The sequence below is a fragment of the Pelodiscus sinensis genome, chromosome 15 (genome assembly GCF_049634645.1).
Source record: "Pelodiscus sinensis isolate JC-2024 chromosome 15, ASM4963464v1, whole genome shotgun sequence".
NCBI lineage: Eukaryota > Metazoa > Chordata > Testudines > Trionychidae > Pelodiscus > Pelodiscus sinensis.
The window spans coordinates 30,572,223-30,597,432 of NC_134725.1; the positions used below are offsets into that span (position 1 = coordinate 30,572,223).

At 47.7% G+C, this 25,210-nt stretch overlaps 1 protein-coding gene across 6 annotated transcripts in view; it reads right to left on the reverse strand.

The window, feature by feature from the left end:
- Positions 1-20,330, reverse strand: part of RFLNA (refilin A) — a 33,844-nt gene extending 13,514 nt beyond the window's left edge. Inside the window, exons 1-2 of one of the 6 annotated variants that reach the window (XM_075898514.1) lie at positions 20,160-20,330; positions 18,988-19,359 (exon numbers count right to left, since the gene is read on the reverse strand). In XM_075898514.1, coding sequence (XP_075754629.1) covers positions 18,988-19,206 — 219 coding nt within the window. In that variant the 5' untranslated portion in view covers positions 19,207-19,359; positions 20,160-20,330. Of the gene's footprint in view, positions 1-18,987 lie in introns of all 6 variants that reach the window. The other 5 variants (XM_075898513.1, XM_075898512.1, XM_075898511.1 and 2 more) reach the window with 5 other exon arrangements.
- Positions 20,331-25,210: the final 4,880 nt, after the last annotated feature.

Below are 25,210 nucleotides of genomic sequence, written 5' to 3' on the forward strand. Positions count from 1 at the left end.
ACTTGGGCAATCGCCCAGGAGAGATTCAAATATAGCCCAGCTGAGTAGCAGACAGCCTACTGAGCCCATAGCCAGCAGCAAGTGTTTTTATTGGTGGTACATATCCACATGTCTCAGTGCAGAGAACAAAATGTATTCCACATATGGATGCAAAACATTTTGAAGGAACATTTTGGCTTAGCCTGAACCAAAAATTAAGCCTTTAGAGTTTCTACCCAATGCCTAGACCAACCTAGTTCTAAAAATAAAAAGCACCTAAATGCTTTTCTGGAGAAAGTCATGCCTGTGCAGAAGACCAGGTCCAGGGCCACGTATCACTCAAGTTCCTTAAGCCCTCTGGGCCATAACCATAGCTGGCATAAATTGACATAACTCCATTGCCTTCAGTGGAACAATCCCAATCTATAAGAGCAGAGTATCTGTGTTTAAGATGTGCATAAGAGGACAGCTTTTGCTTTTGACTAGCAATGAAGTTTCAATGTTTCATCTGACTTCTTGGGAGACACAATCTCCAGTGCATCGCACTGTTCTATTACCAGCTAGTTCTTTTTCAAACCAGTGATGAAAAAAAAAAAATCTACTGTTGCTGCTCCATTATCCACAAAAGCCCATATTTGCACAGCACTCTATAAAAGGCTGGTCTGCATTGGCTTTTGTCTTCTGTCCAAATAGGAAAGGTCGTTGCTGCTTATTCCTGGCTTGCTTTCAACACTCTGGGGAGGGGTGAGCATTTCTATTTGTAAATAAAGCTCTTTGCCTTTAGCACGTGATTCTTTTACAGGGCTATTTTCCGTGATGGTACTCTTGTCTTGACTTGGATCAGTATGCGACTTTTTACGTCTTGTCTATGGCCAGTGCTCTGCTTGAAAGTGCCTAATCTTCAAGAGATTATTACTGCTGTTCTTTATGTGGAGGGATGGGGGAAATTGTACACAGATACATTTGTAGGATCTGCTAATTGCAAACACGCTGGGTGAGTCACCTGAAAACCACTACAGACTGCTCCTATTAGAATGGGAAGCAGAGCGAGGAATAATACATTCCTCAATATGCACCAACGGGGAACACGCAAACATGAAAAAAAAGGTGCTCTCAGTGTGACATGCACACAGGCAGAAGTAGTGAAATGGTAAATAATAAGATGATGACTCCCTTATGTTCAGACACAGCCACCTCTGATAAATGTGCTTTCTTGTTTTGTAACATCAGCATGCATTTTTAGTGCAAAAGAATTTGCTGGCTTTGTCTTGGTTTTTAATAATTGTATGATCAAATTTATCCTTGGCACAACTCCACAGATTTCAATTTGGTCCCTGATGTTTTTAATCTAACCCAGTCTATCTAGATCAGGGGTAGGCAAAAGCCTCTTACTGGGCCAGATCTGGCTGGCTTATGGCTTTTACCTGGCCTGCAAGGCAGTTCCAGGCCCCACCCTCTAGTGCAGTGGTCCCCATTGCAGTGCCCGTGGGCGCCATGGCGCCCACTGGGCCATTTCTGTGTGCCCGCCGAATGATCCCAGGCACATGGTACTTGGGCGGTGCTGGCCCCTGGGCACACAGCGTATGGGTGGCCGCGCCCATGGGTGCACGGCGCAAGGGCTGTGCCATCCCTGGGCGTGTGGTGTATGGGTGGCGCCAGCCCTGGGCGTGCAGCACAGGAACAGCGCCAGCCCCGGGAGAGCAGCACATGGTGGCACCGGCACTGGGCACACAGCATGTGGGCATCCCCACCCCTAGGCACGCAGCGCAGGAGCAGCGCCAGCCCCAGGCGCGCAGTGCGTGGGTGATACTGGCTCCTGGGGGCATCTGCAAAAGTCGGGGACCACTGCTCTAGTGCGTTGCCTGGGAGCTGGAGATATGCCACCCCTTTTAACTGTTTTTATGTAAAGGTCTTGCACCTTCCCCGTGCCTGTCAGGCAACATATTGCCTGGCAACGTATTGCCTGGCAGATGCAGGAACAGGAGAGCCCTTTAAATAGAAGCCATTGAAAGGGCTGGCACCTCTCGGTGCCCCTAGCACGTTGCTAGGGAGATGGAGACGTGTGAGCCCTTTTAATGGCTTCTATTTAAAGGGCTCGCACCTGCTGGGTCTCTGCATAGCCTGGCAGGCACCCGGCAGGTGCAAGCCCTTTAAACAGAAGCAACTGAAAGGGCTCACAGCTCTAGATCCCACTGGCTGGTTGCCTGGGAGCTGCCCAGGAGGTGTGAGCCCTTTCAACTGCTTCTATTCACTGCCAAGCAGCTACCAGGCAGCAGGTTAGCAGCAGGGCCAGGAGCTGTCAGCCATGTCATGTGAATTCTAAGCCTGGAAGGAGGCTAGCCCCCAGCACCCTCCCCTCTGCTCCAGGTCCCTTCCATTGGCCAGAAGTCAGGGGGCAAGGACCCCAGACCAAGCAAAGCTCCTGGCAGGGTAGCTCTCAACCCCACCCCTTCCATCCAGGGCTCCACCCCTTCCAGGTCAGCCCACGGCCACTTCTGAAATTTGTGAAGTAGCCCCCCCTTCAAACATTATTATCCACCCCGATCTAGACAGAATGAGGGAGTAGGAGGGGACGTAATGGAGAAGCAGGTTGTGTGGAGAGTGTGGGATGATCCCACATCTACCTGCTGCAAGGCTCTGACACTGTCCTCTGAAGAACTTAATGCTGGACATTATCAAGGACAGGCTACTGGATTAGATGGACACAGGGTCTGATTCAGTCAGGCAGACTCTCAGCCGGAGTAAAGCACTATCATGCCATTGATTTTACACAGTAGAGAATGGCTGTGCTCACAGTCATGCTATCAGAGAAGTGATAGAAATGTAGCCGTGTTAGTCTGGGGTAGTTGAAGCAAAATGCAGGACAATGTAGCACTTTAAAGACTAACAAGATGGTTTATTAGATGATGAGCTTTCGTGGGCCAGACCCACTTCCTCAGATCAAATAGTGGAAGAAAGTAGTCACAACCATATAGTCTGGCCCACGAAAGCTCATCATCTAATAAACCATCTTGTTAGTCTTTAAAGTGCTACATTGTCCTGCATTTTGCTTTGTATCCTTTGGTATATATGGTTGTGACTACTTTCTTCCACTATTTGATCTGAGGAAGTGGGTCTGGCCCACGAAAGCTCATCATCTAATAAACCATCTTGTTAGTCTTTAAAGTGCTACATTGTCCTGCATTTTGCTTCAGCTATCAGAGAAGGATTTTCCTAAAATTCTCTTTTAAAGAGCCCAGTTTCTCTTTGCCAGTAGTTAAACTGAAGAGATGTTTGGCACCGGGATAGTCCAACCCAGGGTGAGAGAGGATGTGAATGGGACTGGAGAGCGTGCAGAGCTGGCCCACCACATTTTGGCACCTGAGGCGGGGAGCTCAAATGACGCCCCTATGCCACCTTTTTTCCTGTCTGCCTGTTATGTCTCTTGTGCCCTCCTTCGTCCAGCACAGCACTCCACCATCTCTGTGCATCTAGAGCAGAGAGAATATAGACGCACCAGCAGCAGACACAATTTTCTACTTTCTGGGTCCTAGTGGTGCCCTCCCTGCCCCCAGTCTGGCACCTGAGGCGGCTGCCTCAGTTCTCTTCATGGTAAGGCCAGCCCTGAGAGTGTGCAGTGTACTTTCCCCCTTTGAGTCCATTCCAAACCACAGCCACAGCAGTGCCTGCTTAGTGAAATCAGCATTTTCCAAACATCCAGGGCAAAATTCTGTTTGCAGGGGAGAGAATGGAGGAATCTGGGCTGAAGGTATGAATGGCTTTTTACCACCTTGGAGGAGTTGCATGTTGTTGGTGCCAGCCCTACTGGAATTGATGAGTTAGTGGGAAAGAGGAAAAGAAATGTTGAAAACAATACTTCAGTGCTCTGGCTAACCGGAGGGACTGACTCTGGCAAGTCTAGTTGAAAAGAATAATGAGCAATGCAAGACATGTATTAGATGACCTATCCTCTGCCCCCCAGTGGGCTTTCCCAGCTGATACCCAAATGACATGCAGGAACTACCTTGCTTCTGTTCACCAGAACAGGATGCAGTGCAAAATGCATGGGCCTTACTGAAATGACAGAGAAAGTTCAGGTGGCAGAGACCAGCCTGAGGCTAACACTTCTATCCTTACAGAAAGTGCCCCTGGATCTTTGAAAAGCCCACAAGAAGCTGCGACCTCGCTTTTCAAATGGCACCTCTAACAGTACAGTGGCTCCCAGCCACATGTCGGGGCACTGGCTTGCAACAGACCCAGAGGGAAAAGAACCTGCCAATTGAATGACCAATGCTTCAGCACCATCTCAGGGTATGACTACACTACCACCCTAGTTCGAACTAGGGTAGTATTGTAGGCAACTGGAGTTGCAAATGAAGCCCGGGATTTAAATTTCCCGGGGTTCATTTGCATGTTGCTGGGCGCCGTCATTTTTAAATGTCCGCTAGTGCGGACTCCAGGCCCACGGCTACACGCGGCGCGGACTAGGTAGTTCGGACTAGGCTTCCTAGTCCAAACGACCGTTACTCCTCGTGAAACGGAGTCCACACATCAGAGACTGAGGGGGCCCAGCCTAGTAGATTTTGTGTGCTCCAGCTCCATGGTGGGGTGGCTGGGGCGTGAGTAGACTGGAGAGCCAGCACATGCTCGATGCTGGGTGCAGGAGTCCTGAGCCTCAGGGCCCTGATCCAGGCAAGCTGGGGGCCACATCCGGCCTTGAGGCCGTAAGTTCCCCACCCCTGATATAAATTTTCCTTGGCAGGATTCCATCTACCTCCTCTCCCAGTCCAACTCTGCTTAGCGTATGCGAGCAGACCAGATGACAGCATGAGGAACTACAGGGCAGCCCTCAAGGAGACTGGAGCACTGCTTGGCCTATGGCTACACAGTTACCTTAATACAGTAATGTCATGTACATTTGCCCTCTCCTACAGTGGGCAGGGGAGGCTGCCCTCACAATCAAGGAAGCTGCTTTCATGCCAAGAACCAGATTTCCAGCTACTCTTGAATATGGTAGCTCCACTTTTCCCAGCACTGTTCCTGCAGAAGCAGCTATATTAAGGTATGCACTAAGGATGTTAAGGAGCAGGTATTTGGCTAATTGTATTGACTCCACGTTTAGTCAACAAGCGGAGGAGCTTGTCAGAGTTGCAGCGGGGGATAGTTCCCAGAATTGGCACAAGCCGGGACTGAAGTCCTGGCTTGTGCTGGCTCCAGCATTACCATGGCTCTACCTCACCTGCCCTCCCCACTTCTGTGCACGCTGGAGACAGTGCTGGGGGGAACCGACTTTTAAGTCAGCTCCCCCCAGCACCAACTCCTGCTTCCCTCCACTTTGCTGCCTCCAATACAGAGGCAACAAAGCGAGGGGGGGGGGGGAAGGGGGAGGAATGAGTAGTCACGTAATACCTCAACTACCCAGAAAGCCCAAGCATATTGGGTAGTCGTCGACTAGTCACTTACATCCCCGGAATGCACAGAAGATTGAAAAACTGTGTAGGGGCAATTTTCACCATAGTTCCGTTTGTTCGTGGCATGCTTTTAATTCCACTCTAGCTGATCGGATGATTGGATATAGTTAGGGATTTATATTACATTCATCACCACGACATCAGATATTTGCAGGCCCTGCCCCAGGAACTAGTTATTCAAAAGGATGCAGGGGTTCTGCCTGTCGCTTCTGCGGCAGTGGAGACAGCTAGAGCCCCAGGCCCTTCAACACTGCTGCTGGGCAGCTCTGAGGGCTGGCTGGGGGAGGAGGCATGGCACAACATGCTCCACCTGGTGCTGAAGGCTGGCTGCCCCAGTTCCGCCCCTTCTGCCTGAGGCCCCATCCTGTCCAGCAGCGTGGAACTAACCCCCACCCCTCCACACACACCTTGCCCAAGGGTCCAGCAAGGATATTGTCCGACCTCCCTCCCCTGGATATTTGGATCCGACACATGAATCCTTGGAAGGAACCACACAAAATGCAGTTGAATTAAACATATTAAATAAGGGGACTATGCAAAAAGCACCTAAGGGGTTTAGAAGCTCAATTCCTGTTGGTTTTTGAAAATATCTCTAAATCAGAGACACAAGATGGGTGAGGTAACCTCTTTATTGGACTAACTTCTGTACAAACTTTTGAGCTACACAGAACTCTTCTTCAGGCCACAGTGGGAAAAAGCTTTGTCCCCAGCATGCCCACCAACATCCCCACTATATGTTATCAAACCATTTGATCAAATAGCTAGTCAAATACTTGGACTAATGATCAAGATGCTACAAGTGAGGAATGAATCATGTATACCGGGTCAGTCCATAGCTGTGTCTCTGTATTTTCCACAATGGGAGTATATGGGTTACTTACTTCCATTGCCAGGAGAGAAAGGAAAGAACTTTCTGCTGAAGTGGAACTATTTGGAATTTAGCTGCCCTTCGTATCTAGCTGGGTTCTGTGAACTTTTCTGATAATCCCCCTTGAATTTAGCCAGCCAATGCTAGTTCATGACAGCGCTGAGTAACAAACTTGGTGACAAGGTAACTGGGAGCATACTTGAGGGCTTAGTACATTACAAGTCCAGACCTAGTAATAGTTCCTGAAAATTCATCTGCAGAGCACAGTTCTGTTCTCAGTTCGGCACAGCTGACCTCAGTGCTCCTTACTAACACGCACAGGTGACCTGTGGATTAAGGGGCATTGTGTGCATCCCAGGGCAATGGGACACTTAAGCCAAACTATTCCATGGGACTCAGAGAGCAAGACTGTGCCCACATGCATTCTGTGTAATCTGCACTTTTGTCTAGAGGTTTGTGAATGGAGAGTGGCTGATTGCATGGTATGTAGCCTGCTAAATCAGATCACTGACACAGCGGTACGAGGTGAGGGTACATCTACACTGCATCCCTAGTTCGGAGTAGGGATGCAAATGGAGATGACCGAAGTAGTTAATGAAGCGGGGATTTAAATATCCCACGCTACATTAACATGATCTCACCAGCGTGCTAGTTTGAATCACAGCTGATTCGAACCAGGAAGTGCGCACCGGGATGCGTTAGTCCGAACTAACGTTACTCCTCACTTTTTAAGGGCTTTAGTCTGAACTAACGTGTCACAGCGCGCACTTCCTGGCTCGAAATAGCTGTGATTCAAACTAGCACGCCGGTGAGATCATGTTAATGAAGCACGAGAAATATAAATCCCCGCTTCATTAACTACTTCGGTCGTCTCCATTTGCATCCCTGGTCCGAACTAGGATGCAGTGTAGACATACCCTGAGTAATGAACTCATTACTACAACAGAGCCGCTCTCCTGGAAACATGAGTCTGTGAGTGGCAGAGCCAGGGCCTGTCCTGCACAACTGAACTCAATGGGAGGTTTGCCATTCACTTCACTGGGAATAGAATCTGGTTCTCAAATGCATCTCGTTCTTAATGCTAGGGATCGGACCATTTTTATGCAGGCTTTGGAGTTTGCAAAGGTCCTTATCAGGGAGTGATTTAAAGTAGAGAAGGATACCAAATGTAAATCAACTTTAGCACTCCTCCAACAGGTGTCCTTTGATAGAAGTTACACATTACTGGGTAATCCAAATCAAACTGAACTACAGAAAGAATTGTTGAGATAGCAACTGCCACTCTACTACCATCATCGACAATCACAGAATCACACCTAACTACATAGGAACACAAGAACAACCATGCTGGGTCAGACCAGTGGGACTCTAGCCCAATGAAGCCACTGTCAGAAGACAGGGCAAAAAGCGTGAACATCAAACAATCATCATCAAATGATCTATTCCCTGTCATGCAGGCATGGCTGCTAGCAGACAGAGGTTTAGGGACACCCAGAGCTTGGGGTTGTGCCACTTACCATCTTGGACCCAGCCTCCATGAACAACTCTTTTTTGAACCCAGTTGGCCTTCACAACATCTCCTGGCAAAGAGTCCACACACCCGCTTGACCAACTGTTTTATGAGAACTCTCTTGAAGTCTGTTAGCATTCTGCATATGGGGAGCCCGAGTGGCTTATAAAGCTTAAGCATACTTTGGCCAATAATCCATAAAACACAGCAGTTTGCTCACACTGTACTAAAAAGCTTGCACGGAGTGACAAGGATACTAAACAGCAGTGCTGGTTTTATGGAGAAGCTCTTTGAAGGAATCCCAGCTAAGATTCTCTTTGTCCCGACTGGCATTCAGTGTTCCAAAGCATCTTCCCTTTTCATCAGCTCTGTAGTTACTGAGTGAAGAATGGGGACTATATGTGGGTTAAATAAAATGTGTCGATCTGTGTATATTCATCACAGCAAATTTAGCAGCAGAAGCTCCTGAAGTTAAGGTAGCAAAACAGTTCCCAACCTACCCTCTCTGGTTTCACACACATGCAGCCAAAACAATGGGAGGGAGGGAAAAAGGAGAGGGGAAATTTATTGTTTCATTTTAAATATCAGTCATTTTGAAATCTGAAATTCCAAAATGAAAGAGAGAAAAACAAGGGAATCGGGTTTCTATTTGTTTGAAAAAGGAGGCAGTTTCACCAAAATGTCACCAACATTTTTTCCCATTTCAGCAACATTTCAAGATTCCAATAAAGGTTGCTCAGCTCCATGTCTAGCTTTCCAAATGTTTGCCTCTACGCTGAAATATTACATGCTTTGTTTCTGCCTGTGACTGGATGTCGAGAGATTTGAGCACAATCTTGACAACTAGGGAATGGAGACATGGCCAGGGGAAGTAAGCTGTCATAGAACACACAGCAGTTTAGTGATAACGCTGAGAACATAACCAAGTAGTCCTGGCCATTAGACAATGCTACCTCCCGAACAGCCTTTCATGACCCTCAGGGCAAAGAGATGGCAAGCTTATGGATGTGAGGCTATCCTTTGAATAGAAATGAAAAATCTAACTCTTTGGATCATTGGTGTCCTCTGACACGCAACTGGGTGTTCCTAACCTGTTTGAATCGGCCATCAGCATCCCCATGGAAGTCATCACCCTTATGTCCAGGGATGGGATTTTTCACAGGAGTCCAAGACTACATCTGGGAGACAGCTCAAGAATAAACTAACCCCATGTAGAGAGTCATCATGAGGCCTGTACAACTTCTGCCCATAAACTAGCACTTCGTTGGTACAGCTGCTCTGCATGGGGGTGAATTTCCCTGCAACACATCTTTAACAAGGGACAGAAGAGACCATTTTCTTTCTACCAAAGAATTTGCCCCTAACACTGAAGGGTTAAAACATTACTAAAAAGCTGAAGTTGTTTCTTGTTTGGCAGCATTTTTCCCCCCTTTCTCAACTCCTGTGTTTTTCAGGCATGTAAGGGCCTGGGCAGCTAAGCTAAACTATCCTGAGAGAAACACGCACAAAAAAAGATTCCCCAGACAGGTGTTCAACCCACTGCCATGAGATGTGTTTTATCTAGTCGGACATAATTATTACTAAGGGTCACTATGCAGGATGACGGTTCATCAGTTGCCTTGCATATACTGGAGGACTATGGGAAATGCAATTGAATGTTTCATAGCTGATAAAGTGATTCCTATATATCTATCTAAAAATTACAAATAGTCTAGTTACAGGACCTTGAAGACTAACAAAACATGTAGTTTCAGGGGGTAGCTGAGTTAGTCTGTACAGGATAAACTTAAACAAGTAGTTTGGTAGTAGTTTGGTAGCATTTTATAGACTAACAAAACATATAGATGGTATCATGAGCTTTTGCAGGTATAACCCATTTCTTCAGATGACTGGAGCATTAAAGTCCAGATCCAAGAATAAATAAGGGAAGGGGGAAGGGATGAAAAAGAGGAAAAAAAGACTGTGAATAGATTATTCAAGTAGTTATAAGAGGCTGATGAGAACAATTAGCATCTTGTTTGGTTGGTCTACATGTTGTTAGTCTGTAACTGGAAAAACTTAAAAAACAACTAATAGACTAGTAGCACCTTAAAGACTAACTCAGTTATCCCTCTGAAGCTACCTGAAAATTGTGTGTCAAACACTTACAAAACTCCCCTGGCTTTATTTAAATTCTATGGACATTTTGCCTGAGTACAGGTGACGGGATTTGGTTGGAACACACCTGTCTCTGTGAGTATGTCTGCACAAATTGCTGGGAATCTTCATCCTAGCTCGGGTGAGCAGACATTCACTAGCTTTGCACAAACAAATATGCTATAAAGAACTACCTGGTGACCATCTGGACTAGCCATGTGAGTACAATCCTGCCCGACCCCCTGCTGCCCATTCTGCTGGGCCCACATGATTATTTTTCAAGCTAGTACATGCACATCTACCTGAGTAGGGAATTATATCTCCCAGCTGCAAGATATACCCTGTGTTTTATCACAAATACCCTGTGTTCTTCCACAAATGCAGGTTATATGCAGGATTTTGGAAGCAGCCTGTGAAAATCAGTGAATTCAGTGAAGCTTTGCAGCCGGATGGCAGTTGAGGAAGTATCCCTATATTTAAATTTCAAAGCATTTGGAGATCTATAGGGAAAGAGGCCTGCGCTCAATGAAGGATATTAGCATAGGGAGAAAACACATGGCTATGAAATTAACTGAGAACTGCTTGCCCAAACGAGGCAGACGTGGATTCTTTCCTGAAATTTGTGCTCTGGCATCCAGAGGTACCGATACTAGAAAAGAACATTACATCCTCCCCCGGAGACCCTGTATTTGACAGGCAGGGAGGGTTGGACCCTGTTTTACAGGCAGGCCTGACATTTTGGGATTCCCGTTCATGTGACTACTAGTAGTGAGAGATTAATTAACACCCAGGCACAGAGCTCAGTCAGAACTGTCTGTAAACAAGATCATGTTAGCCTGGCAAGTAATTGGAATGCTGAGCTGGCATATGGTTTATAGATTAGGCAATGCCCGTGGCCTGCCAGCTCTCTCCCTGTCAGGGATGTTTCAAAGCAGTGAAGAAATGAGCCCAGGTTCGTATAAGGAGGAATGATGTGGAGCAAGAACTAGTTTCTAGCAGAAACAGGTGCAAGGGAGAGAATGAGGTATGAGTGGAAATGAATGCCAACCCGATCAGCATAAATTCCAAGGGGTGTTTGGGCAGGGATGCCAGGGTCTCGGGGATTCCGCGGTGGGGAGGGGGGAGGCTGTTGCTGTTTAGAATAGGGGACGTAACAAGGAATCTTACACCTCTCTAGACTTTCCTCGGGATTTCAAGACGTGTGTGGGTTTGAAGGGCCATACCACATGTCTGATTTGTGGGCCACCAAGTTCCACCCTCTGGAACGGATGATGGCCTTTCCACTTATAGAATCATAGGACTGGAAGGGACCTCGAGAGGTCATCGAGTCCAGCACCCCACCCTCAAGGCAGGACCAAGCTCCATCTACACCATCCCTGACAGATGTCTATCTAACCTGTTCTTAAATATCTCCAGAGAGGGAGATTCCACCACCTCCCTTGGCAATTTATTCCAATATTTGACCACCCTGACAGTTAGGAATTTTTTCCTAATGTCCAATCTAAACCTCCCCTGCTGCACTTTAAGCCCATTACTCCTTGTCCTGTCCTCAGAAACCAAGAGGAACAAATTTTCTCCTTCCTCCTTGTGACACCCTTTTAGATATTTGAAAACCGCTATCATGTCCGCCCTTAATCTTCTTTTTTCCAAACTAAACAAGCCCAATTCATGAAGCCTGGCTTCATAGGTCATGTTCTCTAGACCTTTAATCATTCTTGTCGCTCTTCTCTGTACCCTTTCCAATTTCTCCACATCTTTCTTGAAATGTGGCGCCCAGAACTGGACACAGTACTCCAGCTGAGGCCTAACTAGTGCAGAGTAGAGCGGCAGAATGACTTCACGAGTTTTGCTTACAACACACCTGTTGATACAACCTAGAATCATATTTGCTTTTTTTACAGCAGCATCACACTGTTGACTCATATTCAACTTGTGGTCCACTATGACCCCTAGATCCCTTTCCGCCATGCTCCTTCCTAGACAGTCGCTTCCCATCTTGTATGTATGAAACTGATTGTTCCTTCCTAAGTGGAGCACTTTGCATTTCTCTTTATTAAACTTCATCCTGTTTACCTCTGACCATTTCTCTAACTTGCTAAGGTCATTTTGAATTATGTCCCTATCCTCCAGATTAGTTGCAACCCCACCCAGTTTGGTATCATCTGCAAACTTAATAAGCGTACTCTCTATCCCAATATCTACATCATTGATGAAGATATTGAACAGTACAGGTCCCAAAACAGACCCTTGCGGAACTCCACTTGTTATCCCTTTCCAGCAGGATTTAGCACCGTTAACAACAATTCTCTGACTACGCTTATCCAGCCAATTATGCACCCACCTTATCGTGGCCCTATCTAAGTTATATTTGCCTAGTTTATCAATAAGAATATCATGTGAGACCGTATCAAACGCCTTACTAAAGTCTAGGTATATGACATCCACCGCTTCTCCCTTATCCACAAGGCTCGTTATCCTATCAAAGAAAGCTATCAGATTAGTTTGGCATGACTTGTTCTTCACAAACCCATGCTGGCTATTCCCTATCACTTTATTACCTTCCAAGTGTCTGCATATGATTTCCTTAATTACCTGCTCCATTATCTTCCCTGGGACAGACGTTAAACTGACCGGTCTGTAGTTTCCTGGGTTGTTCTTATTCCCCTTTTTATAGATGGGCACAATATTTGCCCTTTTCCAGTCTTCTGGAATCTCCCCTGTCTTCCATGATTTTTCAAAGATCATAGCTAAAGGCTCAGATACCTCCTCTATCAGCTCCTTGAGTATCCTGGGATGCATTTCATCAGGACCTGGTGACTTGCTGACATCTAACTTTCCTAAGTGATTTAACTTAGGCCTTTCTGCAGCTTTTGATCTGTCGAAGGGGGGGGAGGAGGTGACTGGCCCTTAAAGTCCCATATGTGATGGGCCATTTGGCCTGGGCAAGACCTGACAGATGCGTTATCCCACACACACCCCACACAGAAGGTACCTTCTACACATGGATCCCCCCACTTCCCTGTGGCACTGTCCAGAGCAGGGGCAGATGACTGTTTTGCGGGGCCCCGAGCAGCATAATTCCGCGGGACCCCTCCCTTTGCCACAGCACATGCGCAGTGACGCCATGCGCATACGCAGCGGCGCCACAGCGCATGTGTGGGGCTTTCTAAAGCACGGGGCCCGGGGCGGCCGCCCCTTTCGCCCTGTTCTATATCTGCCCCTGGTCCAGAGGACCCTTTGTAGGCAGGGGGAGTGAGGTAGTATCCCAAAGGGACTGGTGTGCCGTGCACATCGCCCACCCACCAACCCTGCAAGGAATTTGATTTAATGGAACGCCCATTAACTCCATACCAGCTTGGCTATGCTATGGAGGCCCATGTTAACAGGCAGGCTAGTGGTGCCAAAGAGTTGGGGATGGGAGGCATAGGAAGTCATGGATTCAGGACGGGGGAGCAAACATCCTGATCATGCCATGGGTGTGAGGTGGTGGTGGGGACCCTATATATACTACCGGGAACACTGTAATTTCCTCCTCTCTCTCCCCTCTGCCATGGATTGTCCCATGGGCCAAACCTGCCCTAAGTAAGGATTTGATCCAAAGGGCTGGATCTGGATCTCAATTATTTAGGTAGACTGTCCTGAAGCGGGACACTCCCCATGTGGATTGATGGGGGTGTTTCTCTGCTTAAATTAGCAGACAGTCATGTATCAGCCTTTCAGATAACAAGGAACCTGCTGCCAATGGGACAGTGCTGGGAACAGCCAGCCCCATGCTGCATGGCTCCCAGATGACAAGCTTGCTGCCAAGGAAGACAGGGGAACTATGTCAAAGTAATCTGCAGACAAAGGGCTAAGTACATCCAAACAATTTTGACAGACTTTTTTCCCCACATGCATAATGGGGCAAAAGCAAAACAGAGCCATTTGGCTCAATGGTGCAGCACATTCATACATCCAGACATGGATGCAATGCTTACCACTCCTGGCCCAGGCATAGCCCCTGTTCTTTATATGCTGAAGTACCAATAACCATCAGTAGCCAAGCTACGCACAGAACGTACGTGTTTCCAAAGGGCTGCGGTTTGGAGCGACAGTGCTATTTTCATAGCACCTTCTAGATTCCAGACACGAGCAAGGTCCCTGTCCTGCCAGGATCTCCATGTGGGCAAATCTGCCACTGAGGCCTATGGGGCTTCATGCAGGTACAAAAGTCTGACTGTGCAGAACTATTTAATCGATTGGGGACTTTGTGAAGCTTCACACAAGGGGTCATCCCCATCTCTCATGTGGGGAAACTGAGGTACAAAGAGTCTGGGACTGGGCCAGCATGACACAGCTTCTGACACCAAGTCTTTTGGTTTAACTACCCATATCCTCCCCTTTTTTCATCCTCTATCTCTCACCACCCTCCTGACCTCCACATCACACATGGGGCTGGGAGTGGTGGAAGACAGACAGCCCCTAAGTGCAAAGCACATATTTTTCCAACAAGTCTCCTTCCTCCCCGCAACAAAATCCTGGCATCATATTGCTGTTACCTTCTGGGACCCTAAAAACCACCTGAGTCCCTATGCTCAGCGCTGAAGGCATGTACAATTGAGGAACATTTTAAAAAGTTTCAGTCAACCCACCAGTAAATTCTGAACAGGCAACCTTTGGAACTGATTCTAATCTCATTTCCACTGGTGTAAATCCACTGAAAACACTGGAGTTAAACCAGTGAGCTGAGAATCAGACTTGCTGCACCAGAACTGTGTTCCTGGGCAATCTTAGAAATAAATTCTATGCGGGGGTAAAGTCTGTGAACCTGTCTGTCTACTTCTTCTTAGCAGCTGTTTTCTTGTGAAAACAGTTAAAGTATGCATGTTCTTGCAGCTGATGTTGGGCGTCTTCCCTTCTGTCTACCCTTACAGGACTATGTATATCTTATCTTTGTAATGCAGTATATGGGAAGGTGCTTCAGAACAACAGTTAAAAATTCAAGGCAACTTTTAAATTAAAAAAAGATAGCTAAAAGTCATCTTGTATTTCTTGGCTATATACATCTCACGGATATATTTGTCCTTAAGCACAACGCAGCTGAAGAAACCCCAATGTATGGCTTACTTGGAAGAATTAAAAGTAATTTCCCCTGTATTCCAAGCAAAGTCCAATATAATGGTGTTGAGCTTGCGGTATTTATTACTCTGGCTCTAAATTGCCTTTCATATTTTCTTGGATCCCAAAGCTGTAGCCAAATTGGCTGGTTAAATGTGAATAAGTGGTGCATTGTCTTCAAAACAAAGTCTGGCTTATTAAAAAGAAGAATTTTATTTTTTATAGTTAAAGTTAAATCACACCAAACACAGTGTGGACTGTAAACAGAAGAATGTCCTTGGGAACTACGTGCAATATCACTTCAGAATGTATGTCAAGAATTATCCCAGAGCTAGATAAATTCTTAAATGTACCTTTAAAATTAGAGCAAAATAGTGGCTTGCAAAAGAACTTCAGCAAGATTAAAAATGGAGTTTTTGATAATATTGTAATAAGAAATGTCATGCAATATTTCCCAACTATTTTTCCAGGTACAACTTGATTTATTGTAACTGTACCTGACAGCGCTAAGAATACGGTCTGGGCTATAATACAGTGAGAGAGCTTTTTGGATATTAGATATATAGCTTATGCATATTTTACTGTATTATAGCCCAGACCGTATTCTTAGCGCTGTCAGGTACAGTTACAATAAGTCAAGTTGTACCTGGAAATAAGCTATATATCTAATATCCAAAAAGCTCTCTCATTATAAATATCATATATAATAACTGGTACTAAACAAACAAGTTTTAGTCTGCAAGTGCCATTAATTATTGATTCACTAATTGATCATGCTCTCTGATCAACTGTAAAAACCAGGGTAATTAAACCAAGAACACAAATTCACAGATTGCATTATTGCTCACAGATCTATGAGTTTTCCTTAAATGGTGAGACTAAAGCACATTAGAAGCTGACATTTAATAGTATGAAGCAAGCATTCTGCATAGTTTTATTTTCTTAACAAAAACAGTTCAAAGCACAGTATTTGCAGAATGAAAATTAGTTGGAGAGAAATTCTGTTTTTAGAAAAACAGAATCACAGTGGCATATAAATAATACATTTCATTATTTTGCAGCCTGCCAGCTGCAAGTCTCATTGGAATGAATTTCCATTTATGATACAATCCCATGTCTCAAGCATTTGCATTGCTTACTCCTCCAAATTAGCACATAACAGTGCTTTTTATAAAGTGGATCTGCATTTCTTTCTTCTAGAGGGTAAAACACCCACCATATAACCAGCCTACATCCTAACAGCAAGGGAGCTAGCAGCTAACACGGTTGTAATGTTATAATTGTTTCCAACTGGGAAACAATTATAACGTTAACCTCTTGAAATGCTGCATAATGTCCATGTAGGTTCAAAATCAAAGAAATAGCTAGACAATAGAGTTTTGCTTTTCCATAAACCTTGGAAAATATTTATTCTACAGGAGTCAAGAAGTAAGACCCCAGCGTATGTTCAGCCATAGTATTCTATTATTTGCACCTATTAATAACAAGGTTGAATTTGGTCTCTGATAAGAAAGGTGCCATTCTGTACAATCTCCTTTTTAGAGGGGATGACTTGAGAGTGCACAGGGTCTTTGATAACTATCTGTATGGCATCTGATCTCTCCACTGTAGAGTTTTATACATGTTTCTGGCAGTTTTTTGGTCCAACACACTTCCTTAATTTACCCTCACACATTTCATTTCATAAATGCATAACAAGGGCTTATCCTGCAAAATCTGCATGCGGATATGCAGGTAGGTACCCGCCTGACATTAATGAAAAGTGTTCCTATATGTAAAACCCAGAGGCAGGATGAGACTCCAAGTTTGAAGGTATTAATTCTTTTAAAATTAGAAACCGCCCTGTTACTTTGGAGAGCAACTGTTAGTGTTCATGTGAGATTTTGGGCATATTAAGGTACAGTTTTCAATAAAATGTTTAACATATCCTGAGAATCTGAAAACTGAACTTTCAGTGATAATCTGCACAGGGGAAGAAGATACTAAAGAGGACAGAAATTCATTGTGTTATTCTTTCCTATGAACAGCTAACATCTTTGTGCAGCACATAGTTTTTACAGTACTCTGTACTTAAACCAATAAAAATGTGTCATTGAATACATCTAAAAACCTGTTTTTTTTTCAAGAAAAATATCTGAAAAAACCTTGAGCAAAATCCTTCCCCCAGCAACTCAGCCTTTAAAAGCAACTTATCATTCAAAACCAGTTGAAATTGACAAAATGGAGCAGAATAAGAAGCCTAATAAATTGCTTAAATCCTCCTCCACTCTCAAATGCTTCACAGACTCTTTGACAAGATGATCCAAATCAGCTTCTGTCTATATAACTGCTGCCCAGAGTTGACCCCTAGAGCTGTACCATTCTGCCATACTGTAAAGTACAAAACTTTTCAAACTGTGTTGTTCTCTGAAGCACGAGTCTCGCAAATAGCAGCAGCACGCATTCACCTCTCAAGCAAAACCAACTTTAAAAGAGAATGTGAATGTTTCCAAATCTCATCTCTGGTACCAATAGCCTTGCACATGTACACACACTGTTCTGAATAGCTTCCTGTTCCAGGTTCAGAGCAGAAATTACTGTTCAACGGTGGCTTCTTGCTCATAACAAATCAGACTGATTTGGAATGAAACCTAGCTGAGAAGACAGCTCTGGTATGTCCAGTCACAACTTCAGACCTAGCCAAATGTAGCATTGAAGTAATCAGGCTGGTATGCTCTTACTATACAGAACCTTAGAGTCACTCTTAGAGGCCAGTAGCTCTCAACCAGGGATGCATGTATCTCTGGGAATAAGCAGAAATTTTCCAGGGGTACATCAACTCATCTAGACATTTGCCTAGTTTTACAATGAGCTAAAAAAAGCACTAGCAAAGCTAGTACAATTAAAGTGTCATAGAAAGACTTTATACTGCTTTATATAGGATCTGCTAAATGGCAAGTACCATACTTATATTCCTACTGATTTATTTCTTATGGTAAAAATGAGAAAGTCAACAATTTTTCAGTAGCGATGTGCTGTGACACTTTTTACATCTGATTTTGCAAGCAAGCAGTTTTCAAGTGAGGTGAAACTTTGGGGTAGGCAAGACAAATCAGACTCTTGAAAGAAGTATAGTAATCTGGAAACACCGAGAACCACGGTTCTTCCTTTACACTGGAAATTGGAGCATGTGTCTGACATGTTTTAATTAGCAACCTCCTTCCCCATACTATGATTTATCCTCCAGCTCCCAGTTCAAACTGCAAATAATTCACCACAGGGAAGCAAGGGGGATTCTGAATGCCCCCACACCTCTCTGAACTCTGTCTCTGGTTTTCTACTAGTGGCCAAGCCATTGCCAACTAATTCTAAAATACAGTAAGGAACTAGGCTGCCGGCTGCTTTCCCAGTATGCACCTGGAGTAGCAGTTCCAGATTTGAACCACTGCTGTCTTCAGGAAGGATTAACTCATGAGGTGCTCTTAAAGAGCCTTGTAATGTTTGGGCTCCGGGGTCCACCACTCTGGCCCATCGCACCTCATGAAGCCTGGATCATGACGGAGTCTCACCCCTTACTAGAGACCACATCCAGGTCACCCTGCAGTGCAGGGAGTTGGGTTTGGAACTTAAACACCTGCCACCCAATGCTGGAGGCAATGAGTCAATCTTCTCATTCCCTGCCTGCCTCCGACACTGGAACCAGGTAGTACAAAATCCCCTTTTTTCCTCCCGCCCTTGGTCTCTCTCCTCTATGTGGATTGTAAACTCCCTGGGGCAGGGACTGTGTGGCTGAGTAGGTCTAAGAACCTCAGCACCCTGATGTGGAATAGGGGCTCCCCCCTCCCAGTGAAAGATGGAGATAGTCTCATTCCCCACCTAAATCCCTGTGGAGCCAGGAACAGGACCCACTCCAGCCCCTCACCCCTGGGAAGAAGGGTAGGGCCCCAAAGGGAGGGAAAGGCTCTTACCATTTTGCCTTCCTTGGCTTCCTTTCTGGGTCCATGTCCTGTGTGATCCGTCCCCATGCTGCTACCCCCGGCTCTGCCCTCAATGATCCCGGGAGCCAGGGTGCAGAAAGGGGGGCTAGGACTGGGAGGCAGCCCGGAATCCGGACTGTCCAGCAGGCCCTCCCGGCTCTTCTCTTTCAAACTCTCTTCCATTCCTTGCAGGTGCAGGTGGCCCACCATCTCTGGGGGGCCAAGAGGGGAGCGGAGCCAAGCTGAAGAAAATCCGCCTCCTCCCTGTGCTTGAAGTTAAGAGATGAAGGGCTTCAGGCACGTCCAGGAGCCCCCCAGAACAGCCAAGGAAGCGCCCCTGCTCAGGCACAGCCCGAGCTGACCCTGTGGGGGAAGGGAAGGCAGAGAGGGTGCATCAGAAAAACCACCAGCCCTGATCAGCTCCAGACCTCGCTCACGCTAGGGACGCTGTGGAAGGAAGGGGAGCCAGGGCAAGAAGCTAAAGCTGCCAGAGAAGGTCCCCTTCCCTCTGCCATTCCCCCTGTTACCCCTGGCCCCAGGGGGCGCGCACGGGACCCCTTCCCCAGCCCTGTCCCTACAGCAGAGCACGCAGACCCTATGCCCCACTTAGGGATACAGCGCACGCTCCCCTCCCTTGTCCCCAATCGCTGGCCCGGGTCTGGAGCGCTTGGCTCACTCCGAGCCCATCTCCTGGGAGCAGAGCGCACCGGTCTCCACGCGATCCCCCAGCCAGCCCTGCACCTGGGCCACTGACAGCGCCACTCGGGCAGGGCACCGACCCACCCGCCTCTGGAGCAGCGTCCTTGTCTCCGCCCCGCCCGGATCCGCCCCCAGCGTGCTCAGAGCTCGGAGACGGGGCAAACCCACCCAGCCCCCCGGCCTTCGGAGGAAGCCAGGCTGGGCTCGCCTGCACCCCCGTGCTGTGCCACGGTTCCCGCAGCGCCCCTAACACGCCCAGCAGCGGAGCCTGGGCGAGGGGGACGCAGGGCAGGGAGCTGCCCTCCGCCTTCCCCTTGGCGAGCGTAACGGGAGCCGGGGAGTCCCCGGTGCATTTACAGTCCCTCCCCCGCCTGCGCTCCCGGAGCCCCGGCCCGCTGGGCAAGGTGCGCCCCGAGAGCCGGCGGCAGCGCGGAGCCCAGCGCAAGCAGCGGCCGTGTACGTGCGGAGCAGCCAGCGGTTCTTGCTTGGGCGCGCCCCAGCGCCAGCAGCCAGGGAGAGCTCGCCCGGCCCCGCCAGTCCGCGCTTTGCAGAGCCTGCCGGAGAAATCCTGCCGCTCGCGCCGGTTCTCCCCGCCTCCCGTCGCTCGCTGGTTTACTCTTCTGGGATGGGTGGAGAACCAAGGGGCCCTGCCTCCCCCGCCCTACACCCTAGCCCTCCCCCAGCTGTGCATTATCAGCCACTTCCCGGGCAGGCAACGGGCTTCTTCCAGCCCGCCCGCTCGCCTTCTCTGTGCTGGGCATTGTTACTAGCTCAGGCAATGCCAGCGCACCCTGCCGCTGCATGCGCCGGGCCTTATGGAGGGCTCCGACTCGCCCCATCCAGCGACCTGTTACTCTTGCCTGGTTTCTTGTTTGTAGGGCCAGGCACCGCTCACTGGCTGGAGAGAGACTCTGAAACCAGCATCTCCCAAAAGGGGCCTTGGAGGAGGGTTTTTTAGCACCATACGGCAGGCTGGTTTTCTCAGGGTAGGAGCCACTACACTAGGGTGTCCCTGGGGAAAGCTCCCTCCCCTTCCACACCAGTCCTTTGACTTCAGTATATGACTCTGATGGTCATCAGAGGACTCTGGATGTTACTGGCACATGTCAGGGATGCACCAGCAGCACCTCAACCCTTTAAACATCCAGGCTGGGGTGACATTTAAAAGTCAGGTCACCAGAGCAAAGTAGGTCAAAGTAGTGCAAAAGCCACATGCTGAGCCTGAGTGCTGGGTGGCTCTAACCACCAGCATAGCAGCAGCTATCTATGGGCAAATGCTCCAGCAGCATGACTGCCATGGTTAGGGGCTGCAATGTTTGCACACCCTCAGAACAAATTCCTTCCATCGGCTGCAACTACACTGTGGGTTCTGGCCTCTATGTGACCTTTCCGAAACCTGCACAGCAGGAAAAGGGGCTTTTGTTTTCACCTGCTTCCTGCAAAGAGGAACTACACAACAGTTTTCCTTACACTACTTACAATTTAGAGAGAATGTGAGTCAACGTACATGGGGGTCTGGCCTGGGCTAGGCAGGTGGTGACTGCTTACACCAGGGGTAGGCAAAAATTTTTGATTGGGGGGGCACTCCAAGAATTTGGAAAAAGTGATTGATGACTGCACTCTTCCATGATATTAATGGAGGACGTGCAGGGTCTGGGATGGAGGTTGGGAGCAAAAGGGAGCTTGGGCTATGGGAGGGAGTTGTGGCCTGGAGTACAGGGGGTTGAATTGTGACGTGGGTATGCAGGGATTAGGGTTGGGATCTAGGGCAAGGGATGGGGGTTCCAGATCTGGGAGGAGATTATGGCTACATCTAGACTGGCATGATTTTCCGGAAATGCTTTTAATGGAAAAGTTTTCCGTTAAAAACATTTTCGGAAAAGAGCATCTAGATTGGCACGGACGCTTTTCTGCAAAAGCACTTTTTGCGGAAAAGCGTCTGTGGCCAATCTAGACGTGCTTTTGTGCAAAAAAGCCCCAATCGCCATTTTCGCAAAACAAATCTCAGCTGTCTACACTAGCCCTTTTGCACAAAAGGGACTTTTGTCCTAGCAGGAGCAGCATAGTATTTCCACAAAAAGCACTAATTTCTTACAGTAGGAAGTCAGTGCTTTTGCAGAAATTCAAGTGGCCAGTGTAGACAGCTGGCAAGTTTTTCCAGAAAAGGCGGCTGATTTTCTGGAAAAACTGGCCAGTCTAGACACAGCCTATGGATACAGGAAGGGGCAGAGGATTTGGGTATGTGAAGTTGGGGAAGGATTAGGGTGCTAGAAGCAGGCTCTGAACAGAATTTACCGGTTCCTGACTCTGCCTGCCAGTGGGCCCTCTAAACAGCACAGCTTCACAGGGGATTAATCAGCCCCACCCATGCAGTCAGCACCCTGCACAGAGCCCTGAGCCTGACTGTGTGGGACAGATTAATCACCTGTGAAGCTGTGCTGCACATCTTAGAGGGATCACTGCTGCATGCCCCACCTGTATAGGGAGCAGCCATGTGCTCTGGAGCCCTTTGTGTTTAGAGGCTGCCCATTATTGAAACAGGCAGTTCCCATTGGCCGGTTTCTGGCTGGAAATCAGTCAATGGGATTGTACTGGGGGCGGGAGCAGCTCCTAAAGCTTTCCTCCCTCCATTCCAGGCTCACAGTTTTTAAAGGAAAACTACCCCACGGCTGTGTTTTTGAGCGACGTGCAGGTGGGGTGAGGCAGGTAGGGTTGCCAGGTGTCCAGTTTTTGCCCAGACAGTCTGGTAATTGTGTCTTCTGTCTGGTAAAAAAAAAAATTCCCTGCCATGTTCGGGATTTTTTGTGAAGGTATCTGACAATCCTAGAGGCAACTGAGGAACCTGCCTGGGGCTTCCCGCAGCGTCTGTATTTTGTCTGGGCCAGACCTAACTATGAGAAACTTGGGGCAGGGCCTGCTGATAGTATAGACCAGCTTGCAGGCCCTTTGCCTCTCAGACAGGCCTGTGGATTTCAACAGGACTGCTCACTGCAAGTGAGGATATTACACTTTGGGCCTAATGATGCACTGCACTGTGGGGCCCTGAGCTGCTGCTTCCAGGGGGCCTTTTTAATGTATAGCATTACTTTGGTTTTTTACTCTTTAAGGGCCATGTAGCAAGATGCTTGTGTAAGAGCACCTAAGTATCCCCAAGAGGAACAGATGGGGCTGACGAAAAGGCCTGATGCCAGCCTGACAAGCCCAGGGGAACATAGGCTGGGAAGGAGCCAGAAGTGAAGACAGGCAGGCTATGTCTACAGTGGCGGGTTCTTGCGGCAGAAATATGCAAATGAGGCTAAGCGTGGAATATCATCGAGCCTTATTGGCATACCTAATGAGACGCCATTTTTGTGGAAGAGGCTCTTGCGCCCGAAGGAATGTCTACACTGCCCCTTCTTGCGCAAAAAAACCCCTCTTGTGCAATGCCGTTATTCTTGAAAATAATCAGCGTAGCAGCATTGCGCAAGAGGGTTTTTCTTGCGCAAGAAGGGGCAGTGTAGACACTCCTTCTGGTGCAAGAGCCTCTTCCACAAAAATGGCTATTCATTAGCTATGCCAATGAGGCTCAGCAATATTCCACACTTAGTCTCATTTGCATATTTCTGGCGCAAGAACCTGCCAGTGTAGACATAGCCACAATGAGGGAGAGGATCAGTCAGGGAAGGAGCTGGAGGCCTGTATGAGGAGAGGGGGGACACCCTCGAAAGACTGTATATAGTTTGGCACTGGTGGTGGGACAAGGTTGGGTGAATAAAGAGACAGGTGTTGCACAATCCTGAGGTCTCTCTGAGCCTGATTTGAGAGGGCAACCATTGCTCAAGAAAGAGGGGCTAGTTGTGTCCCCCATTACAGGCTGGTTCTGGCTCCCTTAGCCACACTGAGTAGTGCCTTAGGGACACATTTTTAAAGCTATTTAGGCACCTGAAATGTCAGGCAGGGCCTACTGGGTTTTCTGAATGCGACTAGGGGCCTACCTCCCATTGAAATCTGGTTTTTAGGCAGCTAAATATCTTTACAACCCTGGCTTTTATGCCTTAGCTGTTTTATAATCAAATAGCTCCAGCAACATTACTGGAGCTGTTCCTGATTTACTCAGGTGTCACTAGTTCAGAAATCAGGCCCACTAGCTTCTGTTTCTTTGAGTTGTTGGTGAGACTTAAGTGCAGAAAGTGGTTCAGTGTGAGTGAAGGATGGCAGTGTCTCACCCCAAACACACCATACTCGTGCACACACACTCCTCCAATCGTCGCCAGTCAGTCCAGGTGGCAGGAGAGGAATTTGGCTGTCAGTAAAACTAGATTTGATTAGGTTTATTCAAGTTCAGCTCGAAGGAAAGGCCATGGCTGCTCAAAGCCACCCTTGGCTGAAATGAAATGCCTTTCTCAGATGGACTATCGTGACTTGCAGGCATTGAGCAGCTCAGAAAAAAGTAGCTGATTTATAAATGTCAAATAGCTATCAAGCAGCCCACACAATAACCTCAGTGAATTATTACCTCTGACCCATTCATCTAACCCAGCCAATCATCTGGCAGTGCAGACTGATTTAAAGCCTATTACTGTAAGGGCTTTAATATCCCACACAGAATACAGTTGATCTGCAAATGTCAAAGGGGGGCTGATGGTCACAATGTCCATAAATTAGGCCCTGGCTTAGCGCCTTCGTTGTTAGAGGATCCCCCAGCATGCTAATGTAAGGTTGTGGCCCTTAAACATTCAACAGGTTAGCCCAATATCTTCCAACCACTCTCTTGAACTAGTACAAGAGCAAGCATGGTTGTGTGCAAGGCTGTGTGAGAGGCAAAGGAAAAAAGACAAAGAATTTGGGTTATTGAGAAAGGGTGAGGGAGGCAGCAGCTTCCCCCATTATGGATTGCCTGGGTTTCCAGGGAGATGCAGGCCTGCTGAAGGTGGGGAAGGAGCAAAGGGGGCAGTTTCCCTTGGGCCTGGTGATTCAAAGGGGCCCAGGGCTCCCAGTGGCTACTGCTGCTATTGGGGTGGAGATCGGAGCCTTAGGCTCTGTAAATGGCCACTGGAATGCTACATTGCACACTCTGGGAAGTGCTAAGGACTGAGAGGGGCAGACTGCTCTCCAGGCAACACTGAGGGCTGGCTGCCTTGGCCCCATCCCTTCCTCCCATGGCCCCAACCCTTCTGGGAGCAGGAGCCACTGCCCCCACCTTGCCCGGGGCCTGGCGAGGCTGTCGGTGCTCCTGTGGAGATGCCACCTGAAGCTGTGTCTCTTGTCTCAGCTGAGTGGGACTTGGTGTGAAAGAAGCCACGTTCATCTCAATGGCAAGGCAAGGCACAATGGTGCACAGCAAAAGAGGGTAGGATCAGTGTGGATCAATGGTGCTTGACGGCATTATCCAGCCATTTCCTGTGCCTGGTAACAATAAGACACTTGACAAGGTTCCTTACTCCCGTTTTTCTCCTGTGTCTGTTAGACTGGCTGCCTCAACTGGGAGCTTTGCTAGGTTAGCGTGGATGTTCTCTTGGGCTGCTTGGCCTGCTGT